The sequence below is a fragment of the Eubalaena glacialis genome, chromosome 14 (genome assembly GCF_028564815.1).
Source record: "Eubalaena glacialis isolate mEubGla1 chromosome 14, mEubGla1.1.hap2.+ XY, whole genome shotgun sequence".
Lineage (NCBI taxonomy): Eukaryota > Metazoa > Chordata > Mammalia > Artiodactyla > Balaenidae > Eubalaena > Eubalaena glacialis.
In genome coordinates, this window is record NC_083729.1 from 86,626,727 (window position 1) to 86,649,171 (window position 22,445).

General features: G+C 39.7%; 2 protein-coding genes across 4 annotated transcripts in view; one reads left to right on the top strand and one right to left on the bottom strand.

Moving 5' to 3' along the window:
- Positions 1–2,743: 2,743 nt before the first annotated feature.
- Positions 2,744–13,677, bottom strand: TXNDC9 (thioredoxin domain containing 9). 2 transcript variants are annotated; one of them, XM_061211176.1, is made up of 5 exons: positions 13,260–13,344; positions 10,488–10,706; positions 8,593–8,711; positions 5,657–5,911; positions 2,744–3,315 (listed from the first exon to the last, which is right to left on the bottom strand). In XM_061211176.1, exons 2-5 carry the CDS (start codon positions 10,674–10,676, stop codon positions 3,198–3,200), a joined length of 681 nt encoding a protein of 226 aa, XP_061067159.1. In that variant the 5' UTR covers positions 10,677–10,706; positions 13,260–13,344; the 3' UTR covers positions 2,744–3,197. The 2 variants fall into 2 exon arrangements, with proteins under 2 accessions (XP_061067159.1, XP_061067158.1); XM_061211175.1 differs by lacking the exon at positions 13,260–13,344 and adding an exon at positions 13,533–13,677 and having other exon boundaries at positions 2,745–3,315.
- Positions 13,678–14,677: 1,000 nt separating this feature from the next.
- The window catches only part of EIF5B (eukaryotic translation initiation factor 5B), a 69,574-nt gene continuing 61,806 nt past the window's right edge, over positions 14,678–22,445 (top strand). For both annotated transcript variants that reach the window (XM_061168541.1, XM_061168542.1), the window contains exon 1: positions 14,678–14,889. In XM_061168541.1, the coding sequence (XP_061024524.1) occupies positions 14,855–14,889 (35 nt within the window). In that variant the 5' untranslated portion in view covers positions 14,678–14,854. The remainder of the gene's footprint in view (positions 14,890–22,445) is intronic.

Sequence of the window (22,445 nt, forward strand, 5' to 3'; positions counted from 1 at the left end):
TTAGTGGATACTCTAGGACTTAACAGTATACATCTTGTCAGAATCTACTTTAGCTGTATAGCAATTTAATTCTAATGAAATGTTACTCCTATAAAGCTCTATCACTTCTTCCCTTTGTTACACACATTGCATCACTATGTTAAACATATACTTTCTATAATTTTGTTTTAAAGTAGCTGAACAAATACATTTTTAGATTTTTTAAATTGACCTTTTAATTCACAATTTCTTGTTAGCTTTCTGTTGTTTCATTATTGAAGTATGAAATATTTGCTCCCACCCGCTTTATGGTATTATATGCAAATATACACTTCCATATGTTATAGGTGCAACACCACAATTATATATATATGTATATTGTTTTATACAATTGCTTTTATATCAGCTGAAAGAAGGGAAAATAAGTCGTTACAATGTCTTTTATAATTTCTTACATTTTAATTGGCATTGTTTTTTGGTAAGGGTTTGAATAATTGTGGGGTCTCACTTCCTTTCAGATGGAAAAACATCTTTTAGCATTTCTTGTAAGGTGGGTTTCCTGGGAATGAATTCTTAAAATCTGTGTGTCATTTTGCCTCCATTTCTGAAAGACTGTTTTGTTAGATATAAACTCTTTGGTTGAGTTTTTTCCTTTTGGCACTTTGCATGTCCTTCCACTGCCTTAGGTCCTCATTGTTTCTGATAAGTCAACTGTTAATGTGGTTTCCTTGTACACGATGAGTGGTTTTTGTTTTCAAGATTCTTCTGTCTTTTAACATTTTTATTCTGGTATGTCCGGGTGTGGATCCTTTTATTTTCAGGACCTGACCTTCTTGGATTAATGCTTTTCATCAAATTTGAGATTTTTAGGCATTGTTTCTGCTAATAACTTTTCTACTCACTTGTTTCTCCTCTCCTTGTGGCACTTCCATGACATATATGTTGATGTTCCATATTTCTCTGAAGCTGTTTTTCTTTTATTCCTTTTCCTGTTCTTCTGATTGCATTATCTATATTGATTAATCCCCACATTGGCTTTCTTTCTACTGCAAAGCTACTGTTGAGTCCCTCTTATGAATCTTTCATTGCAGTGATTATACTTTTTAAGTCCAGAGATCTCCATTTGGTTCTTTAAAAATAATTTCTATCTCCATTAATATTCTTTGAGGGAATATTATCATACCTCCCTTTACCTTCCGCATGGTTTTAGTATGTGTATGTGTGTATGTATGTATATATATTTAGATGCTTTGAGGTTTTTGTCTGCTTCCAATACCTGGACCCACTCAAAGGCAATTTTTTTTTTTTTTTAATTGCTTTTCCCCCCACCATGTATGAGTCACATTTTCCTGTTTATTTGTAGATCTTATTTTTTTGGTTCAAAACTGGACATTTTACATAGTACAGCAGTTCTGGAGACTCATAGTCCCTTCTCCTCCAGGGCTGGTTTGCTTATATGGTTAGTGACTTAGCTGGACCATTTTGGCTAAGTCCACTTACCCCGAATTCTATGGCCTCTGATGTTGCAGTACATCGCCTGGGCATATGCAGTGTCCCTGATGCCTCCCTTCAACCCCAAGGACGGTAGTTTTAGCAGGGTTCTCTTGCTGTTTCTTTCCCTGCCTTCCCTGTAAGAGTTCTAGTTGGTCTGTCTCCATTGTTATCACGCTGTGCTATTAACATCCACTAATTGCTGGCGGACCTCTCTATTATTTGACAATGCCCTGGGACATAAATTGCCACACAGTTCAATCTAATTGAATTTAGGTTTTTGTAGTTGTTGAGGTTTGTTCCAACCGTAGGGCTACTCTGAACTGCCTCTTTTGTTCTGTGTTGAAATTCTCACTGGCCTTCCTTTCTGCTTGTTTTGCTATCCTGGAGACCCCAGCCTCCTCTTACTTCACCCCCAACCCCACCTGAAATCTCCTTTGTCTGCAGCAGCATCCTTACGCTTCAACTTCTCTCACTCTGTTCTAAATAAAGTCAGTCCCTTTAGGGAATGCTATGGAAGCTGTTTTTAGAGCCTGCTTCTCCCACTGGGCAGAACCTCTGTGCTACTCCCCCAGCACTGGGGATGGGGAGAGTAGCTGGCTTTGCTAGGAATAGTCTGTAAGTAGAGCAGTGGGTGGTAGCCCCTGATCTTCTCTGCTTGCCTCTCCTTCCGTGGAACCTCCACCCTAGTCACTATTGCTCTAGTTTATGAGTACACCAGGGCAACAGTGATTAGAAAACAGTATTCCTGGAGTAGATATTCTGTGCTACAAGTGGGGACTGGGTGGAGGAAGGAAGCCTCAGACCTCTTTGCTACTGCTGCTTGGAACAGAGCTTCTGCAACACAGACCTTGGGGGAATGAGAGATGCTAGCAGTCTGCTCCTCCTAGGGATACATTGTAGGCCAAGACTGGGAGATGAGGGGAGGAAGGGTGCAGGGTCATGGTTCAAATACCACAGAGACTCACTATTCTTACCAAGATTGAGTATTTTCTTGGATAAATGTTTCTGTTTGCTGTATGCTCTTATGACAATTTCCAGAGACTTTAATTTCTAAAAAAATATTTCCCAGTTATGATTGTTTCACTGAGGGGTCTGTAGATCTCATGTTGCCATTTCGCAAGTGCTTCTTGATTGTTTAATACATGTCTTAAAATACAAGCAATCAAGACCCTTTAAATAAGGCAGTATGTTCACAACCTGAAAAAGCTTTCTGTTGCCATCAGTTGACTCAACAACACCATGCAGCATACAGAATAAATACAGTTCTTTAATAGTTACTTAAATATATTCCAGAAGTAAAGAGTGTTTCTAATCATTTACAAGTGCAGTCTGTTACACCAGTAAATGTTACTTGACCTCTTTATAAAGTAAACAATGCTGGGTAAGAATTAGTCCTGGAATAGTGTGCTGAATTTCTATTTCCAATCCAGTAGATTACAAACACAATTGTGAATGGTATAAAAATGTAAGAATCATATTGTGATAAAACCAATCTCAAAAATAGAGAATCCAGACCCTCCTCAGATAATTTTAGAACTCAGAAGTTTTCCTCAACTTAAACACGAGCTCCACAAAGAAAATATCACAGATGTTTTTCAATGTGATGCAACTGCATAAAACTCTAGAATGTGACCATTAGGAGACGAATGTACTGAAATCAACAGAATTTAGAAAACACATCTAATTCTTAAGTCAGGAGAAATAAAAAGACGATTTACAAAGACTTAATCATCATCAGAGTCAGAATCATATTTCTTTCCTCGAATAGTTTTCTTTTCCAGCTTTGTGAAGTTTGTTCCACATTTCTTTTGGCTCTGAAATGGCGGCTCCATTAAATTTCCACTAAAAAGAAAGCAAATTTGAAAAACACTTATTCTGTATGATTTAGTACAGCTGGTATACTAAACTGCACAAAAATCTATCCTCACTATAACACAAGGAATAGAGTAAAACTTTCTTTAAAATGTTGGTGTCAAGGAAGAGGTATATTATTTACACTGATAGTTAACAGTTTTAAACCTTACTATGTACTACTAAATGCTTTAGATCAGCGTTTTATTTTCTTATCATTAATTACTGATTAACATTTCACGGGATGCATCAACAAAATTTCTGACTGAAAAAGCATAGAAGGAAATCAGTTATTTTTATCTGTTTTGGGTATGCTGAATCTGTATTAGATTCTTTCCTGAGAATGACACAGGAAAACAATGCTCTATTTTTGATACCCTGTTATGACTGGTTTGATTCTATTTAACATCCTTTAATGCTTAGATCTCTATAGACATCAACAAAACTCATGGAATTCATTATCATTAACCCAGAATTAGTATGGAACTCTTTTCATGACGCCTGAAAAATATTTCGAAAATATCTGGAAATATTCCTAGCAGCTAGATCTTGGTTTTGAAATATCACTTGCCACTGAAAGGAACCATGGTGTCTCGAAGAAAAAGCCAACTCCTATGGAGAGTATAACACGAGGCCCCCTAAAAGACCTTACGTGCACCAGAAAGAAAGTGCTCAAAGAATTATGGGGACGTGTCAAAAGGACACAGAAGCCAGTATGAAAGGCTCTCACTGGCCAAATCTGAGGCGATCTGAGCTTCAAAGTAAATAATAACAGCAACAGACTATAACCCACTGAATAAAAGAATCCACAGCCCATTCTAATACAGATAAATGAAGAAGTAAATTAATGTGGGGTCTGGAAAAGTTCTTCCTTAAATCACCAGTTGGCTTGGTGGACAACTGGTTAACCAGTGCACAGTTACCACCACCAGCAATGAGACAAACCATCATATATCTCCTGATATGGTACACTGAGAAGAAAGAATACAACATCACTTCCATAATATACCTGTGGAAAACATGCAGAATCTGAATCTAATTTTGAAACAAACTGGGAGATGCTCTATAAAATAACTAGCTTGTACTCTTCAAAAATGTGAAAGTATTGAAAAACAAAGGAGGGGAACAAGTTGCTACAGGTTAATGGAAACTAAAAATACACAGTAAGTACACGGAACCCATTTTTCCAGTATGGAGGACATTATTGGGACAATGGTGAAATTTGAATAAGGTCTGTAAACTATGTATTTTATGTTTTAATAAATTGTACTGTGGTTGTATAAGAATGTTCCTGTTCTTAGGAAATGCACACAGAAATATTTAGGAGTAAAGGGACAATATATCTACAACGTCCAATCAAATGGTTATGAAAAAAAGTTTATATATATCTAGAAAGAGAACGATAAAGCAAATATGAAATGTTGAAAATTGAGGGACATGGGTGAATGATATACAAGAATTCAAGAATTCTTTGTACTAGTTTCCAACTTATTTAAAGTTTGAAATCGCTTCAAAATAATTTTATTTAATATTAACATTTTACTTAATATTAAGAAAATAAAACCTAAAACTCCAAAATCAATCACTACGACGTAGGAATGATTTATGCATGTGGAGGAGAGATTCAGAGATAAAGGAGGAAGGGAAGTAAAAAGCTGAGAGAACTTCCTACTTATCAAAAGGCACTGACTGGAATAACTGCAAAATTTTACCTGTTATTTTTGCAAATCAAAAACAGGCACAAAAGATAAGATGATATGCTCTGATCTGTGGAATTAGATAAATTATTTGTCTAGAGAAGTGGACAAAGAGATAAGTGGAAAATGGAAGTTGGATTTTATCAACAGATCGTTTTCTGAGACTGTTTCCCAGAGTAAGTAATTTAAGCTAAGCATAGAGATGAGATTTTATATATTTTATCAGATCCTACAAGTGATACAGGAATATCTACTTTCAAACATTAGATTTTTAATGTAAGTCATTATCAATTTGATTAATCTCATTTAAATCAGGAAGGAGTCAATTCTTCTGGAGTGTCATTTTGGGTTTCCAGATTAACAGAGAATTAGATTCCATAGGATCTGTTAGTTTGAAAACTTTTATAGTTAGATGGACTCCATAGATCCAAGATCAATTTTATTTATAACTCTGATTTTGCTGTAAGATCATGCTAATGTACACTTTAAGAAATATGCTTTTCCTTTGTGAAAATTTTTCTACATCTCAGCTTAAAGATCTTAGTTCCATAAAATAAATGTTAACATAAAAAAATTCTCTAAAAAATCAACTGGATATGTGAATTAATATAAATTGATAGTTTACTAAAAGTTACCTGTAATTGATAATATCAGAACAACCCAGCCTCCATTCTAAAGTTTCTGTGGTGAAGTCATCTGTATTTCCTAGGTCAGAAAATCCAACAACAAAATCTTGTGTTTTTCCATCTTTCACCAGTGCTAGCGTGGGAATGACTTTGATATGCAGTCTCTCACAAAGGAAAGGTGCTTTTTCCACATTCAGCTTCAAAAATTTGGTCTCAAGATGTTTCTTGGACAATATCACCAAATGTCTGTCTAGTATTTTACACCTATAAATAACACATAGAAAATCAAAAGCTAAAAACAACAGATTTCTTTTTCAAAAATAAATATTAAGGCACATCTAAGTTTTTAGTTTTTCTGAATCTCATAATTTGGCAGCCAACCTATGCTTCTATCAGATAACCTCATTTCCATTTCATAGGTTAGGTATCTCTTTTTCTACCTCTCATGATAGCGTATTCTAGAAAGTCAGATCTCCCTTAATGATACTTACAAAAAACGAAGTATTCAACTTATGCCTTAAGTGTTTCACAAAGTTGTCATGTTCATGGTTAAGAATAAAAAATTGTCATTTCCCTTATGCATGTTTCCTGGCATCTCACAGGTGACAAATCTGAACTGAACAGAACTCAGAAAACAGTTCTCAGAATTAGAAATGAACGTGTGGTGCCATATTCGGAAGTCACTAAGAAAGACTGAATGGTGTCACTGAGAAGGAACCCTTCCAACTGTGCAACTCTGTTAGTGAGAAGCATATCAAGGTTAAGGGCTACAAATATGGTCATTACGGTTCTAAAGAAATGAAAAATACCAGCAGTAACCTTTATTAAGCCACCTGAATGAAAAGGAAAGTGGAAAGCGGTATTTTCTTTAAATTATATTTTAAACTGGCCAACCCTCTAGTGTTCCTAAAAGACTACTGTAATAACCTTTTGAGAAGTAGTTCTTACCCAGAGGTGATTATTACAGTCAACTTTTAAAATACGCAAATGAATCAAAATTCTCTGGGAGTTGAGCTGAGAAACATGCAAGTGATTCTCACGCCCAGCAAAGTTTGAGAACTACTGCTTTCGATGACTAAGACACCGAATGCTTCATAGCTGGTTTTACTAGCAGGCTTTTTGGGTACTTCTTGGTATAGTTTTTCCTGAGTTAGGTTTGCCACGGAGTTTCTTATAACGTTGATGCATCATCACCTCTGAGTGATTCTTTTTATATATCATCCACGTAGTGCAGCAATGGGATTTTAGTGAAAAATGGTAGGGGAATAAGCCGTTTTTGAATGAAGTTCCAAACAAGTGACAAATCATTTTGAGAAATACGTTCTTGAAGATTTGTACAAAAATCAACTCCATTGTTTTACTGGAGTAATACGGAATCTATTTTAAATAGGTCTGTGTCCCACTTGTCAATTAGTCCATTTTTTAAAAATCCAGAAGTAGTAGTTATGGTGTAGTTAAAACAGCATTAGGCTTAAAACCTGGGTTCAAATCCTCTTTTATCATTTAGTAGCTGAGTGACATTAGGTAGGTCACTTAATCTCTCCAAGTCTTGGTGTCCATGCATGAAGCATAGGAATTATATGTACTTACCTCAAACGGTGACTGTGAATGCTCCAGGATTTTATACAACATGAAGTATCTAGCGTACTATGTGCTAGAAACTTTGATATCTACCTATCTATATATCTCTCTCACCTCATCTCAATCTTGACTTTTCAGTTCTGTTTTAAGGTAAGTACTGCTGGTGCTGCATTGTTTATAAATCCATCAAGTATACTTACTGAGTACCTACTATGTGTAGTCAATGCTGCTCTATGGCTAGGAACCCAGAACACAGTGGGCCACGACACAAAGGCAAACCCTCTGCCTTCACAAAACTAACAATCTAGTGGGCAGAGACATCTAATAAATAAGTGGACAAATAATATCAATCTTCTATTTACCTTCCTAATCCCTTTCCCACTTTCCCTTATAGGAGATTTCATCATCTCAGTTATTTTCTTTCATCTTTATTTTCTTAATCAATAAATCCCAGGCAATCAGTCCCTGAAAGCTGTTAACTAATAGCCACGTTGTTGGGTGATGAGGCAAAGACAAAGGCCAGGCAGGCTATGGAAATGCGAGAAGAGGGCGGGGCTGGGATCCCAGGGAATAACAGACTCTGCATTGGAGTGTGTGTCTAAGGGGGGCAGGAGCTACTCGGCATCAGGGAATTGCTTTCATACAATTCTAGGTCTGTTATCAAGTTATCTGAGACTTAAAAAAAAAATTCTAAAATCTGATTAGTTGCCAACATTTAAATGTTGGCAAGTATTCAAATTTGGGGGCTAAAAAAAAAAAGGCTTGAGTCCTCTGGTTTAAGATATAACCTCTTCTGGGGCTATTTTCACTTTGAGGGATCTGCCTCCAAAAAGAGGTTGGCAGACCTGGGTTTGTCTAATAGAAATCACTTTATTCTCCTTCCCGCCATGCCTGGTAGCCCCAACTCTGCTTCAGGTGAAAGGCTTGGTCAAGCCACTGTCCCCCAGTGAATTGCAAGTTGAGAAGAAGTGACTGAATTCAAAGCTGGTGTTCAGGTGTTGGCCCCATTTCCAACACTGTGGCTGTATCATAATCGTAGGGACAAAAGTAGAATTCTTTTGGCATTGATAAAAAAATTAAAGTGTTCATTTCTAAGATGTTTTAAAAAATTAGCTAGTGAAAATATAGTTCAGGAAATAGCCATTTCTATGGAAATACTGATCTTCTATAATTTGTACTTTTGTACGTTACTGGTTTTTAAGTTAATCTTTAATGATTGCTTAACTTTAATATAATTCTAGTACAAAGAGACAACTTAGGAATTACTTCCTTTTATATTTTTCTTAATTTCTCTATTAAGTCAGTGTATCTCTATTCAACAATCTCATCATGTTCAAGAACAGTCACTGAGGGAAACAAATTACCTCAATGTGGAGTCTCTGTAGAAATGGCAAACCACTTTTTTACTCTCCTTGACTTCTTGAAAAAAGTCTCTCTCACTAGGGATTTCTCTGTATTCCCCATGTCCTTTTGAAAGCCATTCCTGATGTGGAGAAAAGGGAAATATCACACATTTGAAATATCTCTTTCAATATCACTTTATATTTTATGTCCAAATCACTATAATATTTTGTAATCAAGCTGATTTTATCTTAGAGAGAAATGAATTCCTTTCGGTGATGTACTTTCCTATGTTGCTAGTGTCAATGCAAATACAGTCCGTGGGCCATGACTATCTCCACAGCATGGCTCATATTTAAGATGATTATCTCTCTTGATTAACTTAAAACATACGTTTTCTTAGAACTTCGAAAGTAAAAATTTAGACTATAAAAAGACTTAGAATGTAACCGTCTACTTAATTTCTTTGCACTGAAACTATTAAAATCAGAAGCATTTGATCCAAGTTACTATGTAGCTTTAAAAAATAATGCTTGTGAGATAAAGCCAATCCGTCTTTGGGGAGGGGGCGGGTACTGCAGCTCTGAAGCTCAGGAGCCCTGTTTGCTTTTGATGACTAACTCAGAGACAGCAAACCTCCTCTGTACTGGCCACCAATGGGTAGCATCCTGGGAAGAAAAAGGTGTTTGTCTTCACGTGGTGTCCAGAAACAAAGATCCCGCAAGTCACCTAATCCAACTCCCCAAATCAATAAATCAACCCTTATCATCCATGTCGGACAGACATTTCAGCTTCTTGAACCTTTCCTGTGGCAGGAAGCTGGTCCCCTCGACTGGAAGCTTGTTTCCTTTCTCAGGAGCTGGTTTTAATAAAAGGGAGGACTGGACTTGCAGGCAGAAGGCATGGGCTTGAATCACTGCTCTACCACTTATCAGGCTATGAATTGTAATAACCTTTCTGAGTCTCACTTTCCTCATTTGTAACGTGGAGATCATAAAGCAACTATCTCATTGAGTTACTGTGAATGGACAACGTGAAAATAACTACAACAGTGTCTGGCAGGTGTGCTTAAAAAGTATTTGTATATGTACTCTCTGTTCTTAGAAAAGACTTCTCACACTGAATCACAGTATATCCAGAACAATGGGCTGTGGATCCCAGCTTGGACCTCAGATGAGAAAGAGAAATTCTAATCTCCTTCACGTCAGCCCTTCAAATATCCTACATCACCTATGTCCTCCCTGCTTCACACTGAACATTTCCATTTGCTTTTGACTTTCTCATGTGAAATGACTTCTAGACTTCTTCGTCTTCTGGCTGTCCTCCTCTGAACAGTCTTCCAGAAGTGGTCCAACTAGAAAGGGGCAGGAGTGCCATCTCTGGACTTACACTAACACAGCCGAGACTGCGTCACTAGTTTTGGTATCTATACATTTCATGTTGGCTTACACTGAGCTGAGACCTACTGGAGGCCCTGATATTTTTCTCCTTATTTCTTCGGTAAAGCTTCCATAGAGAGTTTAAACTCTCACATACACTCCTTAATGACGCATTTGCTTTGAGCACAGCTAAGTTATGACAGGCTTTCTCATAACTCCACCTGGAAGGGAACCCACTGACCCCTCTTCCTCCCAGTGTTCTTCCTCGTCCACTCTCTCCTCAACCACACAAATCTGAGCTCGGAAGATTATCCTGGGCACGTGTTTCTTGTACTTGACTGTGGATTAATATACTGATCAGGCTAATTCTGAATGTGTCTTTAAAACTAATCTTTTTTCTGGGCAAATTTTTAATGGCATTAGGTACTTTGAGGTCAAACCACCCTAGAAACTACAAGTGACTACTGCAGCACAGGTAAAGATAAGTTGTTAGAAGCATACTGTTAGAGCAATTTCAGAAAGCAGGGCAGAGAGGTTACTTGTTTCTGCTGCTGAGCTTTCCGCAGGGCCTCGAGTCTCTTTTCTTTGAGGCGTTCCAATTCATCCTCATCCATCTGATCCAGTTTCTGAATTTCCGAATCCAGCTGTTCTTCCACTTGTTTGGTGGTCTGAAGCAACTGATTCTCTAGGACTTTTGAAAACATTTCAACAGATGCATTCGCTTCCATTTTTCTAAATGGTACAGTTCAGCCTTGATGCTGGGGAGAAGGTTTACAAAGTTAGAGGAAAAAATAAGACAGTTTTCTCTTAGTTTCAAAAATGTTAGCAAGTATATAATTTGTAGTCCACAAAGTGTTCTGCTGACAACCAAGCACGTCATGTTAAGAATTTTTATTTAAATGTTTTAAAATTTAATTTTCAATGGATCATAGTCACACTACTCAAAAACGATTTAGACCAAAGTTTAGGTGCTTTTGATTTAGTTTGTGTTTTACTATCCTAAAGCAAAGACAAATCTTTAAGACCATCGCCAGACCAGAAAGAAATGAAAGATGAAATTAAACCTAGTGCTGTATACTGACAGTGTTCTTTACCATAGGAAAAGGGAAGAAAAGCAGAAATGACTGTGAACATGATAAAGTTTAACTGCAGTGAGGTTTTACACACACATATACACACCAAACTTTGCTTCAACATAGAGCAGAGTTGAGCAAAAGACGTATCTTTCATCTCTGCCTAAATGATTTTCGTTTAACTCTGAAGAGAGCTCATTACAACTTATGTAAAGAACTCTGCCTGATGTTCCCTAAGCTTTAGTTTCCATTCCTGTTCTCCCATTACCTAATAAAGTCTATGAGGCCACAAAGATTGATACTGGTATTGATTTACTGACACTCAGTGTTCTTAACTTTGAGGTCAAACAATATAACACTACAAATATTAAAAAGAATATTGATTTTTCCATCAATCCTCTATGTAAGATAAGAGTTTAAAAATAGAATCTAGGGACTTCCCTGGTGGTCCAGTGGTAAAGAAACCAACTGCCAATGCAGGGGACGCGGGTTCGATCCCTGGTCGAGGAACTAAGATCCCACATGCTGCGGGGCAACTAAGCCCTCGAGTCGCAACTACTGAGCCTACATGCCTCAACTAGACAGCCTGTGTGCCGCAAACTACAAAGCCCACATGCTCTGGAGCCTGAGCGCCACAACTAGAGAGAAGCCTGTGCGGCAGTGAAGAGCCCGCATGCCACAACGAAAGATCCCGGATGTTGCAACTACTAAGACCTAACACAGCCATAAATAAATAAATAAATAAATATTAAAAAAATAGAATCTAATTCAGATTAGAAAGGAAGATCTCTCTCAATTACATATTTATTTTATATTGGCATATAGTTGATAATGGTAATTTCAGGTGTACAGCAAAGTTATTCATTTATACATACACATGTATCCTTTTTCAAATTCTTTTCCCATTTAAGTTATTACCGAATATTGAGTTCCCTGTGCTATACAGTAGGTCCTTGTTATCTATTTCAATTACATATTTTAGAAGAAATGTATTATTGTTGCTAGTAGAAAATCAAATGTTTTATGGGTACCCCTGAATTTCAATTTAAAATTTGCCTATCAAAGCAGGAGGCTGTTGCATCTCAATTAGTTATGTGATACATTTGCAACCACTACTGAAGCACTTTAAAAAATCTGAATAAACTTGTGAGCTTATTCACCCAGCTTCAGACACGCAGCCTGGCCCACCAGACCCTCTATAAATGTTCAAGTGAAGAGAAATAGTCTTCTTGCAAACTTCGCTTCTGATTCCATTTTTTTACACATGAAAAGAAGCTGAAAAGCATACTCGGGACCTCCCTGGTGGCGCAGTGGTTAAGAATCCACCTGCCAATGCAGGGGACATGGGTTGGACCCCTGGTCCGGGAAGATCCCACATGCCGCGGAGCAACTAAGCCCGTGCGCCACAACTACTGAGCCTGCGCTCTGGAGCCCACGTGCTACAACTACTGAAGCCTGCGTGCCTAGAGCCCGTGCTCCGCAACAAGAGAAGCCACCGCAGTGAGAAGCCCTGTAACGAAGAGTAGCCCCCGCTCGCCGCGACTAGAGAAACCCTGCATGCAGCAACGAAGACCAAACGCAGCCAAAAATAAATAAATTTAAAAAAAGCATACTCGATTTCACCTTTGTATTCCTGGAGCTAGCAGTGCTGAGAACACTGCAGATGCACAAAAAATGTTTGTCAACTGTTGAAGGAACATGTGCGTAGCTTTTGTTCAAATTATCATTAAGTTTCAAAAGTATTTCCGGGTTAAAAAAAAAACCAAAATGTAACTTCCTCATAAACGCTATAAAATTTTAAAGGAGCTGTATTTCAAATGTAGCAAATGAATTTCACACTCCCTACGTCCCAAGAAAAACGTAACGCTGTGACTCTCAGGACTGGGGCCGGATGAGGCAGAAAACTCGACATTAAACATTGACTTGCATGTCAGACCCTGTTCTTTACCAGGGGCGTAGCGGTTGCTTACCCCTGGAGCTTTATAGGCTAAGCTCAGAATTCAATTCTTGGATAACTGGGAGGAGAAACGATTAACAAGGGCTGCTCTGGGGGCAGGTGGTGCTGGTCACCGCATTCAGAAAGGGGGAAAGGAGATGGTGCAGGGATCCTGGGAACTTCATTCTCCAAACAACAAGCTTCTTTTTTTCAGTTCAACTGGCAGGGACTTGTCCTCAAATTACCTAACCATTTCCTTGATTCCCCGGCATGCACCCACCAAAACAACCAGGGGGCCTCACCCTTAACTGCACGCCAGCCGCTTCCCAAGAGTACCCTCGCCACTCCCTGCGCCCCCGGAGACAAATGAGGGCAGAGTTGAGGTGGTCCCGGCTTCACCGCCTCCCGGGGCGCATGCGCCAATGCTTCCTCCGCGGCGCAGACACCCTCGCCCGAGCCGCGCCCACCCTCGCCCGAGCCGCACCCCTCCCCCGGCCAGGCAGGAGGCTGAGCAGCCGGGTGTCCATTAGCACCGATTTGCATGGCCGGCTTTTTCACACCACTCTCTGCCTCACCTGAGCTCTCGGTGATACCTGAGAAGTGAGGAACCAGCTTCTCCAGAAGAGCAATCCACTCCGGCGTCAGCCTCGTAGCAGCTGCGTGGGCCTGCGAAGCGGCCGTCAGTTCCGCCTCCTCATTGGCCGCTGCTCTCACGCGATACAATCTGCGACGCCCCAGGAAGTGGAGGGGGGGAAGGCAGGGGACGTGCGTTCGGTGATCGCTTCTGCGCGTGCGCTCCTCCCCCACCCTTCCCCCGCCCCACCGCCCGGAACCGAGGTGGCCCAACCTCTCCCTCCCTCCGTGTAAACAGCCCAGAGAGCGAGGGAGCGAAGTATGCTGGAGTTTGTAGTTTCTTAGTGCTCAGCCTGGAGTTGACGTTCTTAGGCTCTGACATAATGTTACATGAGAAATGAAATAGCTACTGTCTTGCTCAGCAGTGACACTCCAATTTCGTTTCCATTCTGTTTATTGAACATTTCCCCCTTTAAAAAAAAAGTTGAAATATAACTTATACGCCATAGTTTTTACATAGTTAACACTCGTAGTGTCATCGTCCAGATCCGGATATAGAACATTTTCACAACCCTAGTAGGTTCCCTCGCGACTTCCCTGACACACATTTTTAGCACTTACTCTCGCTTTGAATGTAAAGATTATGATCTATTTTGCAGAATTAATGGGTGTGTCCTTGTTTTATGATTTCTGGTTTGTTTGGTTTTTTTTTTTTTTTTTGGGTAAGTCATGGACTCATGTTGTGCTGGATTTCTCTATCTCCCTTGAGAACACCTAGACAGTTCACCAGGGGTTCATTGTGGTTCTTTACTGAACTTCACGCAGCTGCGAGTACAAAGGCACAGAGGTTAAAGGTGGAAGGGAAACCGAAAGTCTACTCCTGAACTGAGATCCGATTCCCCAAGTCTGCGTTCCCCACAGGGCAGAAGGCTGACGGTGGAATTTTCAGCCTCATTGTCCACCTCCGGGTTCTAGAATCTGGAAACCGCACGGGCGTCGGTGCACGGCTGACGCTTGCGGGAAGGGGGCGCTCGGGCTCCTGCCTGGCGGGCGGGTCAACTGGAGACGCTCTACCCGAGGCGCAGCTCTCCATGAGCCGCGCCCTGCGTCCACACGCCGAGGCGGCGGGGCGATGCGCTTGCGCACTCGGAGCTCACACCATATGTGCCCTGTCCCAGTGCGCGGGTCTGTGGAGAGCCGGGTGCGAGAGGCGGCAGCGCGCGTGGGGGGACGGAGCCGAGCGGAGACCGAAGTCGGCCGGGGGACAGTGGGTCTGTGAGAGACCGAATAGAGGGGCTGGGGCTACGAGCGCCGCTGACACACGATGGGAAAGAAGCAGAAAAACAAGAGCGAAGACAGGTAGCCAGTGTCGGGGTCCCAACGGCGGCGGCCGGCGCGGCTGAGGGGGTCGCGCGGGTCCCGTGGGCGCGCGGCGGACGGGGGTCGAGGCTCGAGAGCGGCCCCGCGGGGCACCGGCCGGGGCCCACAGTGGGTGGCGCGGGCCCGAGACCCCAGTTCCGGGCGGGCGCGGAGGGCCTCCGCGGCGGGCGGGTTCCCAGCCGAGACTCCGTCCCTTTGCCGCTCCTCGCCCGGCCCGGGAGAAGGGGTGTCCGGCCTGAGGAGCGGGGCAGTCGTTTGGGGTTCGAGGCCCCGTGGGGCAGGGCTTGCGGCCTCGCGGGGCCGGGGGCGGCTCAGCCAGCGTGGCCCGGAGGTTGGGAGTTGTTTTCGTGGCGCTACTCTTGCTGGGGGTCAGGAAGAGTTCTTTTTATGTCTTTGTACCTTTGAATTCTTGGCGAGAGAGGGAGTTGGGATCGGCTGGGTCTGCGGCCAGGTGTTCCCACCCTCGGAGCCGCTCAGGTGCGTTGGAGTTACCGGGAGGAGCGTAGCAGCAAGCTCCCTGTTAACTTCATTTAATTTGGGTACAGCTTTCAATTATTTAAGGGCTGATTGTCCAGACTCCATGCTTTTCGCGTTCCTTCTTCCGGCCTTTTGGTCATTTCTTTGCTCTCTAGCACCTCCCCTAAGAAAGGAGGAGGAGATGAAACAAACCAACCAGGGTCGGTCTTTTCTAACCACTTAAAAGACTTCTGAGGCGAGGGAGCGTAAGGGTGTATGTAGAGTTGCGTACCCCGAGATTATTGGAACATTTCTGGGTGTCATATTCGGTTGAGTTCTTTACCCCTTTTCATTGAAAGGGTTGTACTTCCTGGGAGTGAACAACATTTGTTACTTTTCACTACTCACCAAACGTAGTTCAAATACTGGGGATAGTAAGAGAAATTCAAAAGACAGGAACAACCTGTGATAGTTCATTTTGACTCAAAACGGATATGTGGTCTTGAAGTTAAAATCAGATTACCAGTTGTGAGTTGGAATCCTGGGTTGTGTCCTCACTGGCCTTCACCTTTCTGATGAATGGCGTTAAAAAGACACCAAGGTGAGTCTTGTATTTCAGTTACAGGTCTATTGGAGGAAGTTAATTGGTTTCAAGAATAGAACTTATTGTTAATCAAAACAGATAAATAAGAAGAAAGAGCAGAATTCTGGGGTGATTTAGTGGGAGAGAAATTTCTATGCTTTTGACAGGATGTTTTGGTGCCTAGGATACTTTTTTTCTTCGACCTTATACAAGAAATAGAGATGAGTGTAATAAAGCTTCTTATACCAGTTACCCAGCTTCGACCATTGTTGTCACATGACTGGCCCTGTTTCATCTCTCTGCTAGATATGGTAAAGCAACTCTCAAAATCCTTTCATGTGTAAATCTTTCAGGTGTATCTGAAAGATAAATACTTGAGGGAAAAAAACCCCACAGGAACACAACATAAAACACAACCACGATGTCATCATTAAGCCTAAGGAATACTAGCAGTGATTTCTTTTTTTTTTTTTAATAAATTTTCTGTCCTTTTTTTTTTTTTTAATAAATTTATTTATTTATTTATTGTTGGCTGTGTTGGGTCTTCGTTTCTGTGCGAGGGCTTTCTCTAGTTGTGGCGAGCGGGGGCCACTCTTCATCGCGGTGTGCGGGTCTCTCACTATCGCGGCCTCTCTTGTTGCGGAGCACAGGCTCCAGACGCGCAGGCTCAGCAGTTGTGGCTCACGGGCCTAGTTGCTCCGCGGCGTGTGGGATCTTCCCAGACCAGAGCACGAACCCGTGTCCCCTGCATTGGCAGGCAGATTCTCAACCACTGCGCCACCAGGGAAGCCCAGTGACTTCTTAAATATTATCAGTTGTCTAGTAAGTTTTCTAATTTCACTGATTCTAATTAAAATTATGTTTTGTGGGTTTTTTTTGTTTTGTGTTTTACAATTGGTTTGTTTGGATCAGGATTACAGAAGTTTGTTCTTTAGATTAAAAAATATTTATGTTGGGGGCTTCCCTGGTGGCGCAGTGGTTGAGAATCTGCCTGTCAATGCAGGGGACACGGGTTCGAGCCCTGGTCTGGGAAGATCCCACGTGCCGCGGAGCAACTGGGCCCGTGAGCCGCAATTACTGAGCCTGCGCGTCTGGAGCCTGTGCTCCACAACAAGAGAGGCCGCGATAATGAGAGGCCCGTGCACTCCGATGAAGAGTGGCCCCCGCTTGCTGCAACTAGAGAAAGCCCTCGCACAGAAACGAAGACCCAACACAGCCGTAAATAAATAAATAAATAAATAAAATTAAAAAAAAAAATTTATGTTATTTTAGCTACAGTTTTTATTTTTCAAGCTCTTTCACGTTGGAAAAAAGCTATTCAGAGGAGAGATTTATTTTTGTGCATGTATTTTTAGAGAAAAGTGAACGTCTTTTGCTAATTCATAAAGATTTTCATGGATGACATAAAGTTTAAATTGCAAACACTAGAGCCTGTTAAATGATTGGTTTGATAGTATAGAAGGAATGCTACTGGGTTTTTTCCCTCTCCGACTAAATCTGCAGTGTTTATTTTTCGGCTCGTGTTGAAGGAAAAATGGTGGCAGTGTAATGGAAAAACATTTTCTCATAAGCCAATATCAAGTTTTTTTGTTTGTTTTTTAATGCTTCGTGGACTCCTCCCACCTCTCCTGAGCTGTCCTCAGCCAGACATGTTTCTGCTCAGGAAGAACTGGGTGAGAAATGAGCAGCTGCTTATTAGCTATCAAGTTAAGGCATTGAGCCACTTTTCAGTTATTGGAAAGAACATAAAATACTTGAGTGTTTTAATCCTTATATTGTTATTTTAAATTCTTAGCCACTCAGTGTTCATTTAAATTTAGATTTTACTATCTAATCTGAGTAATTTCATTAGGATTACATATGTTTTGTTTTATCAGTGACTGACCTTTGTTTAAACATTGAGTTCTAGAATCTTGTTTCAGCTTGTGAAATTCTGAGAATGAGATTTTGATAGGTGTTCAGCAAGTTTTCCTGCCTTTTTCAGTTGACTGGGGTAGGATTCAGTATTCACGGATCATATAGACAAAATATAAGGCCAATATTTTCATTTCTTCCTATAACCTTCCCAGTCATCAGCTTACATAATGGGACCATATCTTATGGGATCTTGTGTGCTGTAGTGATGTCTTACCATTTCCATTTATACAACATGATGAATGTTCTCTTATTGATGTGTGCAGAGAAAAAATGATCCTGATTATCTAGTTTTTCACAGTTAGCCTCCAATTCTTCATTCTGATCCTTTTCTTTAATCCCAGAAGTGTGGTAATTATATTTTTCTGGTTGTAAGGAATGTGGTATGTTACCTTAATAAATGGGATTAATACATCTACAGCCCCTTACAAAGGATATAGAGGGAAGGAAGATCATTATTTCACCTATCTCACAGTCAGACATGAAGATGGGGATGTCATTCAGGAATTAGGAAGTCTTTCAGGATTGAGTACAGGTATCTTCAGCTATGATTCTCTATGCTGGTGGTGAGCTAGTATAGTAGCTCTTTGTTTTTAACTACACATAATGCTCCTATCATTCCTGGCAAAATTCCTCCTTTTGGGGGAGTTCTGGCTATCTCTGAGACAGCTGCCTACGTTTTAGATTTTTGTCCTGGTGTCAGACATTCATCCTAGCCAGGTATGATCAGGATATCGGGTCCCTCTCCTGTGATAGAAAGCATGGTGATCTGCTTAAGGAACCTGTCCAGAGGACCTGTGAGCATAGCAGGTACTCTAAAGCGTCCCAGAGAGGAAGTAGTCCAAGTGGCAAATAGTTCAAATAGTCTAGTTCAACAAAGGAATTTATTTCTCATTTGAATATATTTGAATTAATAATAAACTATCTGCATACCTTAGATCAAAAAAGAAAAAAGATGTATAATCTGAGAGTTATCTTGGCTTACCTTGTTCCTACATTGAAACTTTAGGTAATCAACATGTGGAAGGACGGGAAGAAGTCCTAATTTATAAATGAATAAGTCCTAGCTATAAATGAATAAGAAGTCCTAGCTATAAATGAATAAGAAAGCAGATGATAAACTTGTTAGCTTATAGAAACCTCTTCTGCCTTCTCTACTGGTGATCTCTGGGGAGCTGATGTAGCTACTTTTGATGTTACTTGCCCACTAGTTGTGCTTTACTTAGCCTTCTAAGTTTATTCCAATCTGGCAGTTGAGCTATACGTTGGGCAAAGCATTGTTTAACTGAGGAACTGAGTGTCTGCCTTGGTTAGAAAAGCAGTTCTCAAACTTTTTGATCCTAGGACCCCCTTACACTCTTAAATTACTAAGGAACGCAAAAGGCTTTTGTTTATGTGGGTTATGTCAATCAATATTTACCATATTACAAATTAAAACTGAAAAGTTCTTTAAATATATTGATTTAAAAGTAAAAATAACATCACATTAACATAAATAACACTTAAATAATCATTTTCAAAAATTTATGGAAAGAGTGGTGGTAAACATTTTGTAAAAGTTTACTATCTGGCTTAGTAGAAGATAGCTTGATTCTTGTCTGCTTGTGCATTCAATCTGTAGCAATATCACACATCGTGTGGCCTCTGGAAAACACCACTGTACAGTTGTGAGGAAATGAGAATGAAAAATAGGCTAATAGCCTCATAGTACTATGTTGAAAATAGTTTTGACCCCTTGAATTAGTTTAGACCCCCTGAATTGTGTTGGGGGGAACTACTCTGAGAACTGTTTATTTAGGGATTCCTAAACCAGATTTAGGCATTTGTGAGACATTTCCCAAGCCTTTTGACTTCCATTCATGTTTGTCCAACAGGTGCTTAGAATGTTTGAGAAGCACTCAGAGGACAACTTAAGACATTTGTGGGTATGTTCATACTCTTGATATTTTACCCACTTATGATTTTTTTTATTTTTGTATGTAACAGGTGAGTTTATCAAGGTCTATTAAAAGTCTGTTGGGACTGATTTTAATTGGGAGTCCCATTAAGTTTTTAGATTATTTGGTACACTTACATCTTTATGGTATTGAATCATTCCCTTCAAGAAATATATTGTCTGTTTAAGCAGTTAAGTGCCAGCTGTTGTTCTAGGTGCTGAAATATAGTGATGAACAAATTAGTAACATGACATGCTTCTTTATTTGGTTAATTATCAGTAAAACTTTATTATTTTCTTCGGTTGAACCTTTAGGATATTTCTTGTTTGGTTTATTCCTAGGTATCTTATAGTTTTGGTTGCTGTTAATGTAGGAAAACTTTTTTTCAAGATGGTCTGACCAACTTAACTCTCTCTTATTATTAAAAGTAGGTGTTATTAAAGGATGAGGCCTTAATTGCGATTTGGTTATTAGTTTGTGATAAAATATAACAGAGGGGGAGACCAGGGAGAAAAATTAAAGACATTACAGCAGCATTCAAATGTTTTAGTTAGTGACACACAAATGACTCCTTTTTCCCTCCCTTTCTAACTTATGCCTTGTGTCAAATATGTACTGTTAAGAAATTTCAAATCAGGTATTTTGAACTATTGAAATAATCACAGTATACTACTTGCTCTAGCAGTAATCACAGTATTTACATAACTTTAATAATGAAGACACTTAATGTAGAAGAAATAACTATGCTGTAACCAGTTTGAGAATCTGGAGGAAGGGAAAGGTATAAAGATAAAAGAACTACTTTATAACATATAGAAGAGGAAACAGATTTAGCATAATAATGTGCTTGAGGCTTAGAGCCTCTCAGCTGTTAAGCCAAACCAGACTCCAGAACCTGTGGTTTTGGTTTTTTTTTTAACTGTGCTGTACTAGCTGATTTAAGAAATCCTGCTATTCCAAAATGTAGACTTTCCAAAGGATCTTTAGTGGTGAAGCAACTGTTAAAGAGGAACAGTTTAACAAAGGAGGGAGAATAGAAGAATGACAGCCGTTGTCCATAGGTCAATCAGTGCCAGAATTTCTTTAAAAAAATGTTCTCAACCTTAGTTGAATAACTGCCTGTCTCATAGCCTGTCTGTTTAAAGTGAAAACAGTGATGATTTAATGTTTCATTCCTTCCCATTTCAGACATGGTATATAAAATTTCAGGTATATTTTTTCAGAGGAATCCCTACTTTTCACCCAGGTAGCAGTCATTGTTTAGAATCATTGGTTTTCAAATCTCCCTTTGGTGATAGAAAGATACTTTCTATTGAGATTTAAAATAGAGTTTGGTTTTTCTGTTTTTGAAACTTCCTTCATACTGTAAACTTTATATAAACAGTCTCTGAAAATACAATAAGTACTGTGTTAATTAAATTTGTGTCATTAGGTTTCAGGTACTGAGCTCTGGTGAAACTAATAGATGTGATTGATGATAATGTAGTAGTTGGAATTTTTTCTAAGTCTAGAATCACATGTCCTAAGAATTCATTGTATGGGTGTGCCACATTTTATTTACCCGTCCATACATCAGTTAGTGGATTCAAGGTTGTTCCACTTTTTGGCTGTTATGAATAATACTGCTAAAAAAAACCTGTGTATAAGTTTTTGTGTGGACTTGTGTTTTCAGTTCTTTGGGGTATATACCTAGGAGTGAAATTGCTGGGTCGTAGAGTAACTCTATGTTTTAACTTTTTTAGGAACTGCCAAGTAGTTTAACTTTTTTTCCAGGAACTGCCAAAGCTGCTGCTCCATTTTATATTCCAACCAACAGTGTGTTAGAGTTTCAGTTTCTCTACATCCTCATCAACACTCGTTATCATCTGACTTTTTGATTATAGCCATTCTAGTAGGTGTGAAGTGGTATCTTATTGTGACTTTTGGTCTGCACTTCATGATGGCTTAAGATGTTGAGTATCTTTTCATGTGTTTATTGGACATTTGTATGTCTTGTTTGAAGAACTCTCTATTCAGATCCTTTGCCCATTTTAAAATTGAGTTCTTTATTATTGAGGAATAAGTTCTTTATGTACTCTAGATACAAATCTTTTATCAGATGTGATTTGCAAATATTTTCTCCCATTCTGTGGGCTGTCATTATTTTCTCCCATAGGAGGTGGTTGTTTCACTTTCTTGGTGGTGTCGTTTGTAGAACAAAAGTTTCTAAAAAGTCTGATTTATCTATTTTTTCTTTGGTTGCTTGTGCTTTTGGTGTCAGATCTAAGAAATCATCACCAAATCTAAAGTCATGAAGATTTACTATGTTTTCTTCTAGTAGCTTTACAGTTTTAATTCTTACATTTAGACCTTTGAGCCATTTAGGGTTAATTTTTTTATATTGTCTGAGATAGGGGTCCAACTTCATTCTTCACTTGTGGATATTCAATTGTCCCAGCACCATTTAAAAAAAAAAAGACTATTACTCCTCTAATTCCTTGATCAAATCAATTGACCATATGTGTAGGATTTTATTTCTGGACTCTCAGTTCTGTTCCACTGATCTGTATGTCTATCCTGATGGCAGTATCACACTGTCTTGATTACTACAGCTTTGGTGTTAAGTTTTGAAATTGTGAAGTGTGATTTCTCTTTGTTCTTTTTTG

Coding starts and splice junctions, on each gene's coding strand:
- TXNDC9 (XM_061211176.1), bottom strand. CDS start 10,676: ATGGAAGCGAATGCATCTGTTGAAATGTTTTCAAAAGTCCTAGAGAAT. Junction 8,712..10,487: donor AAGCTCAGCAGCAGAAACAA/GTAACCTCTCTG, acceptor TCTCCACATCAG/GAATGGCTTTCAAAAGGACA. Junction 3,316..5,656: donor TCTGATATTATCAATTACAG/GTAACTTTTAGT, acceptor CTTTCTTTTTAG/TGGAAATTTAATGGAGCCGC.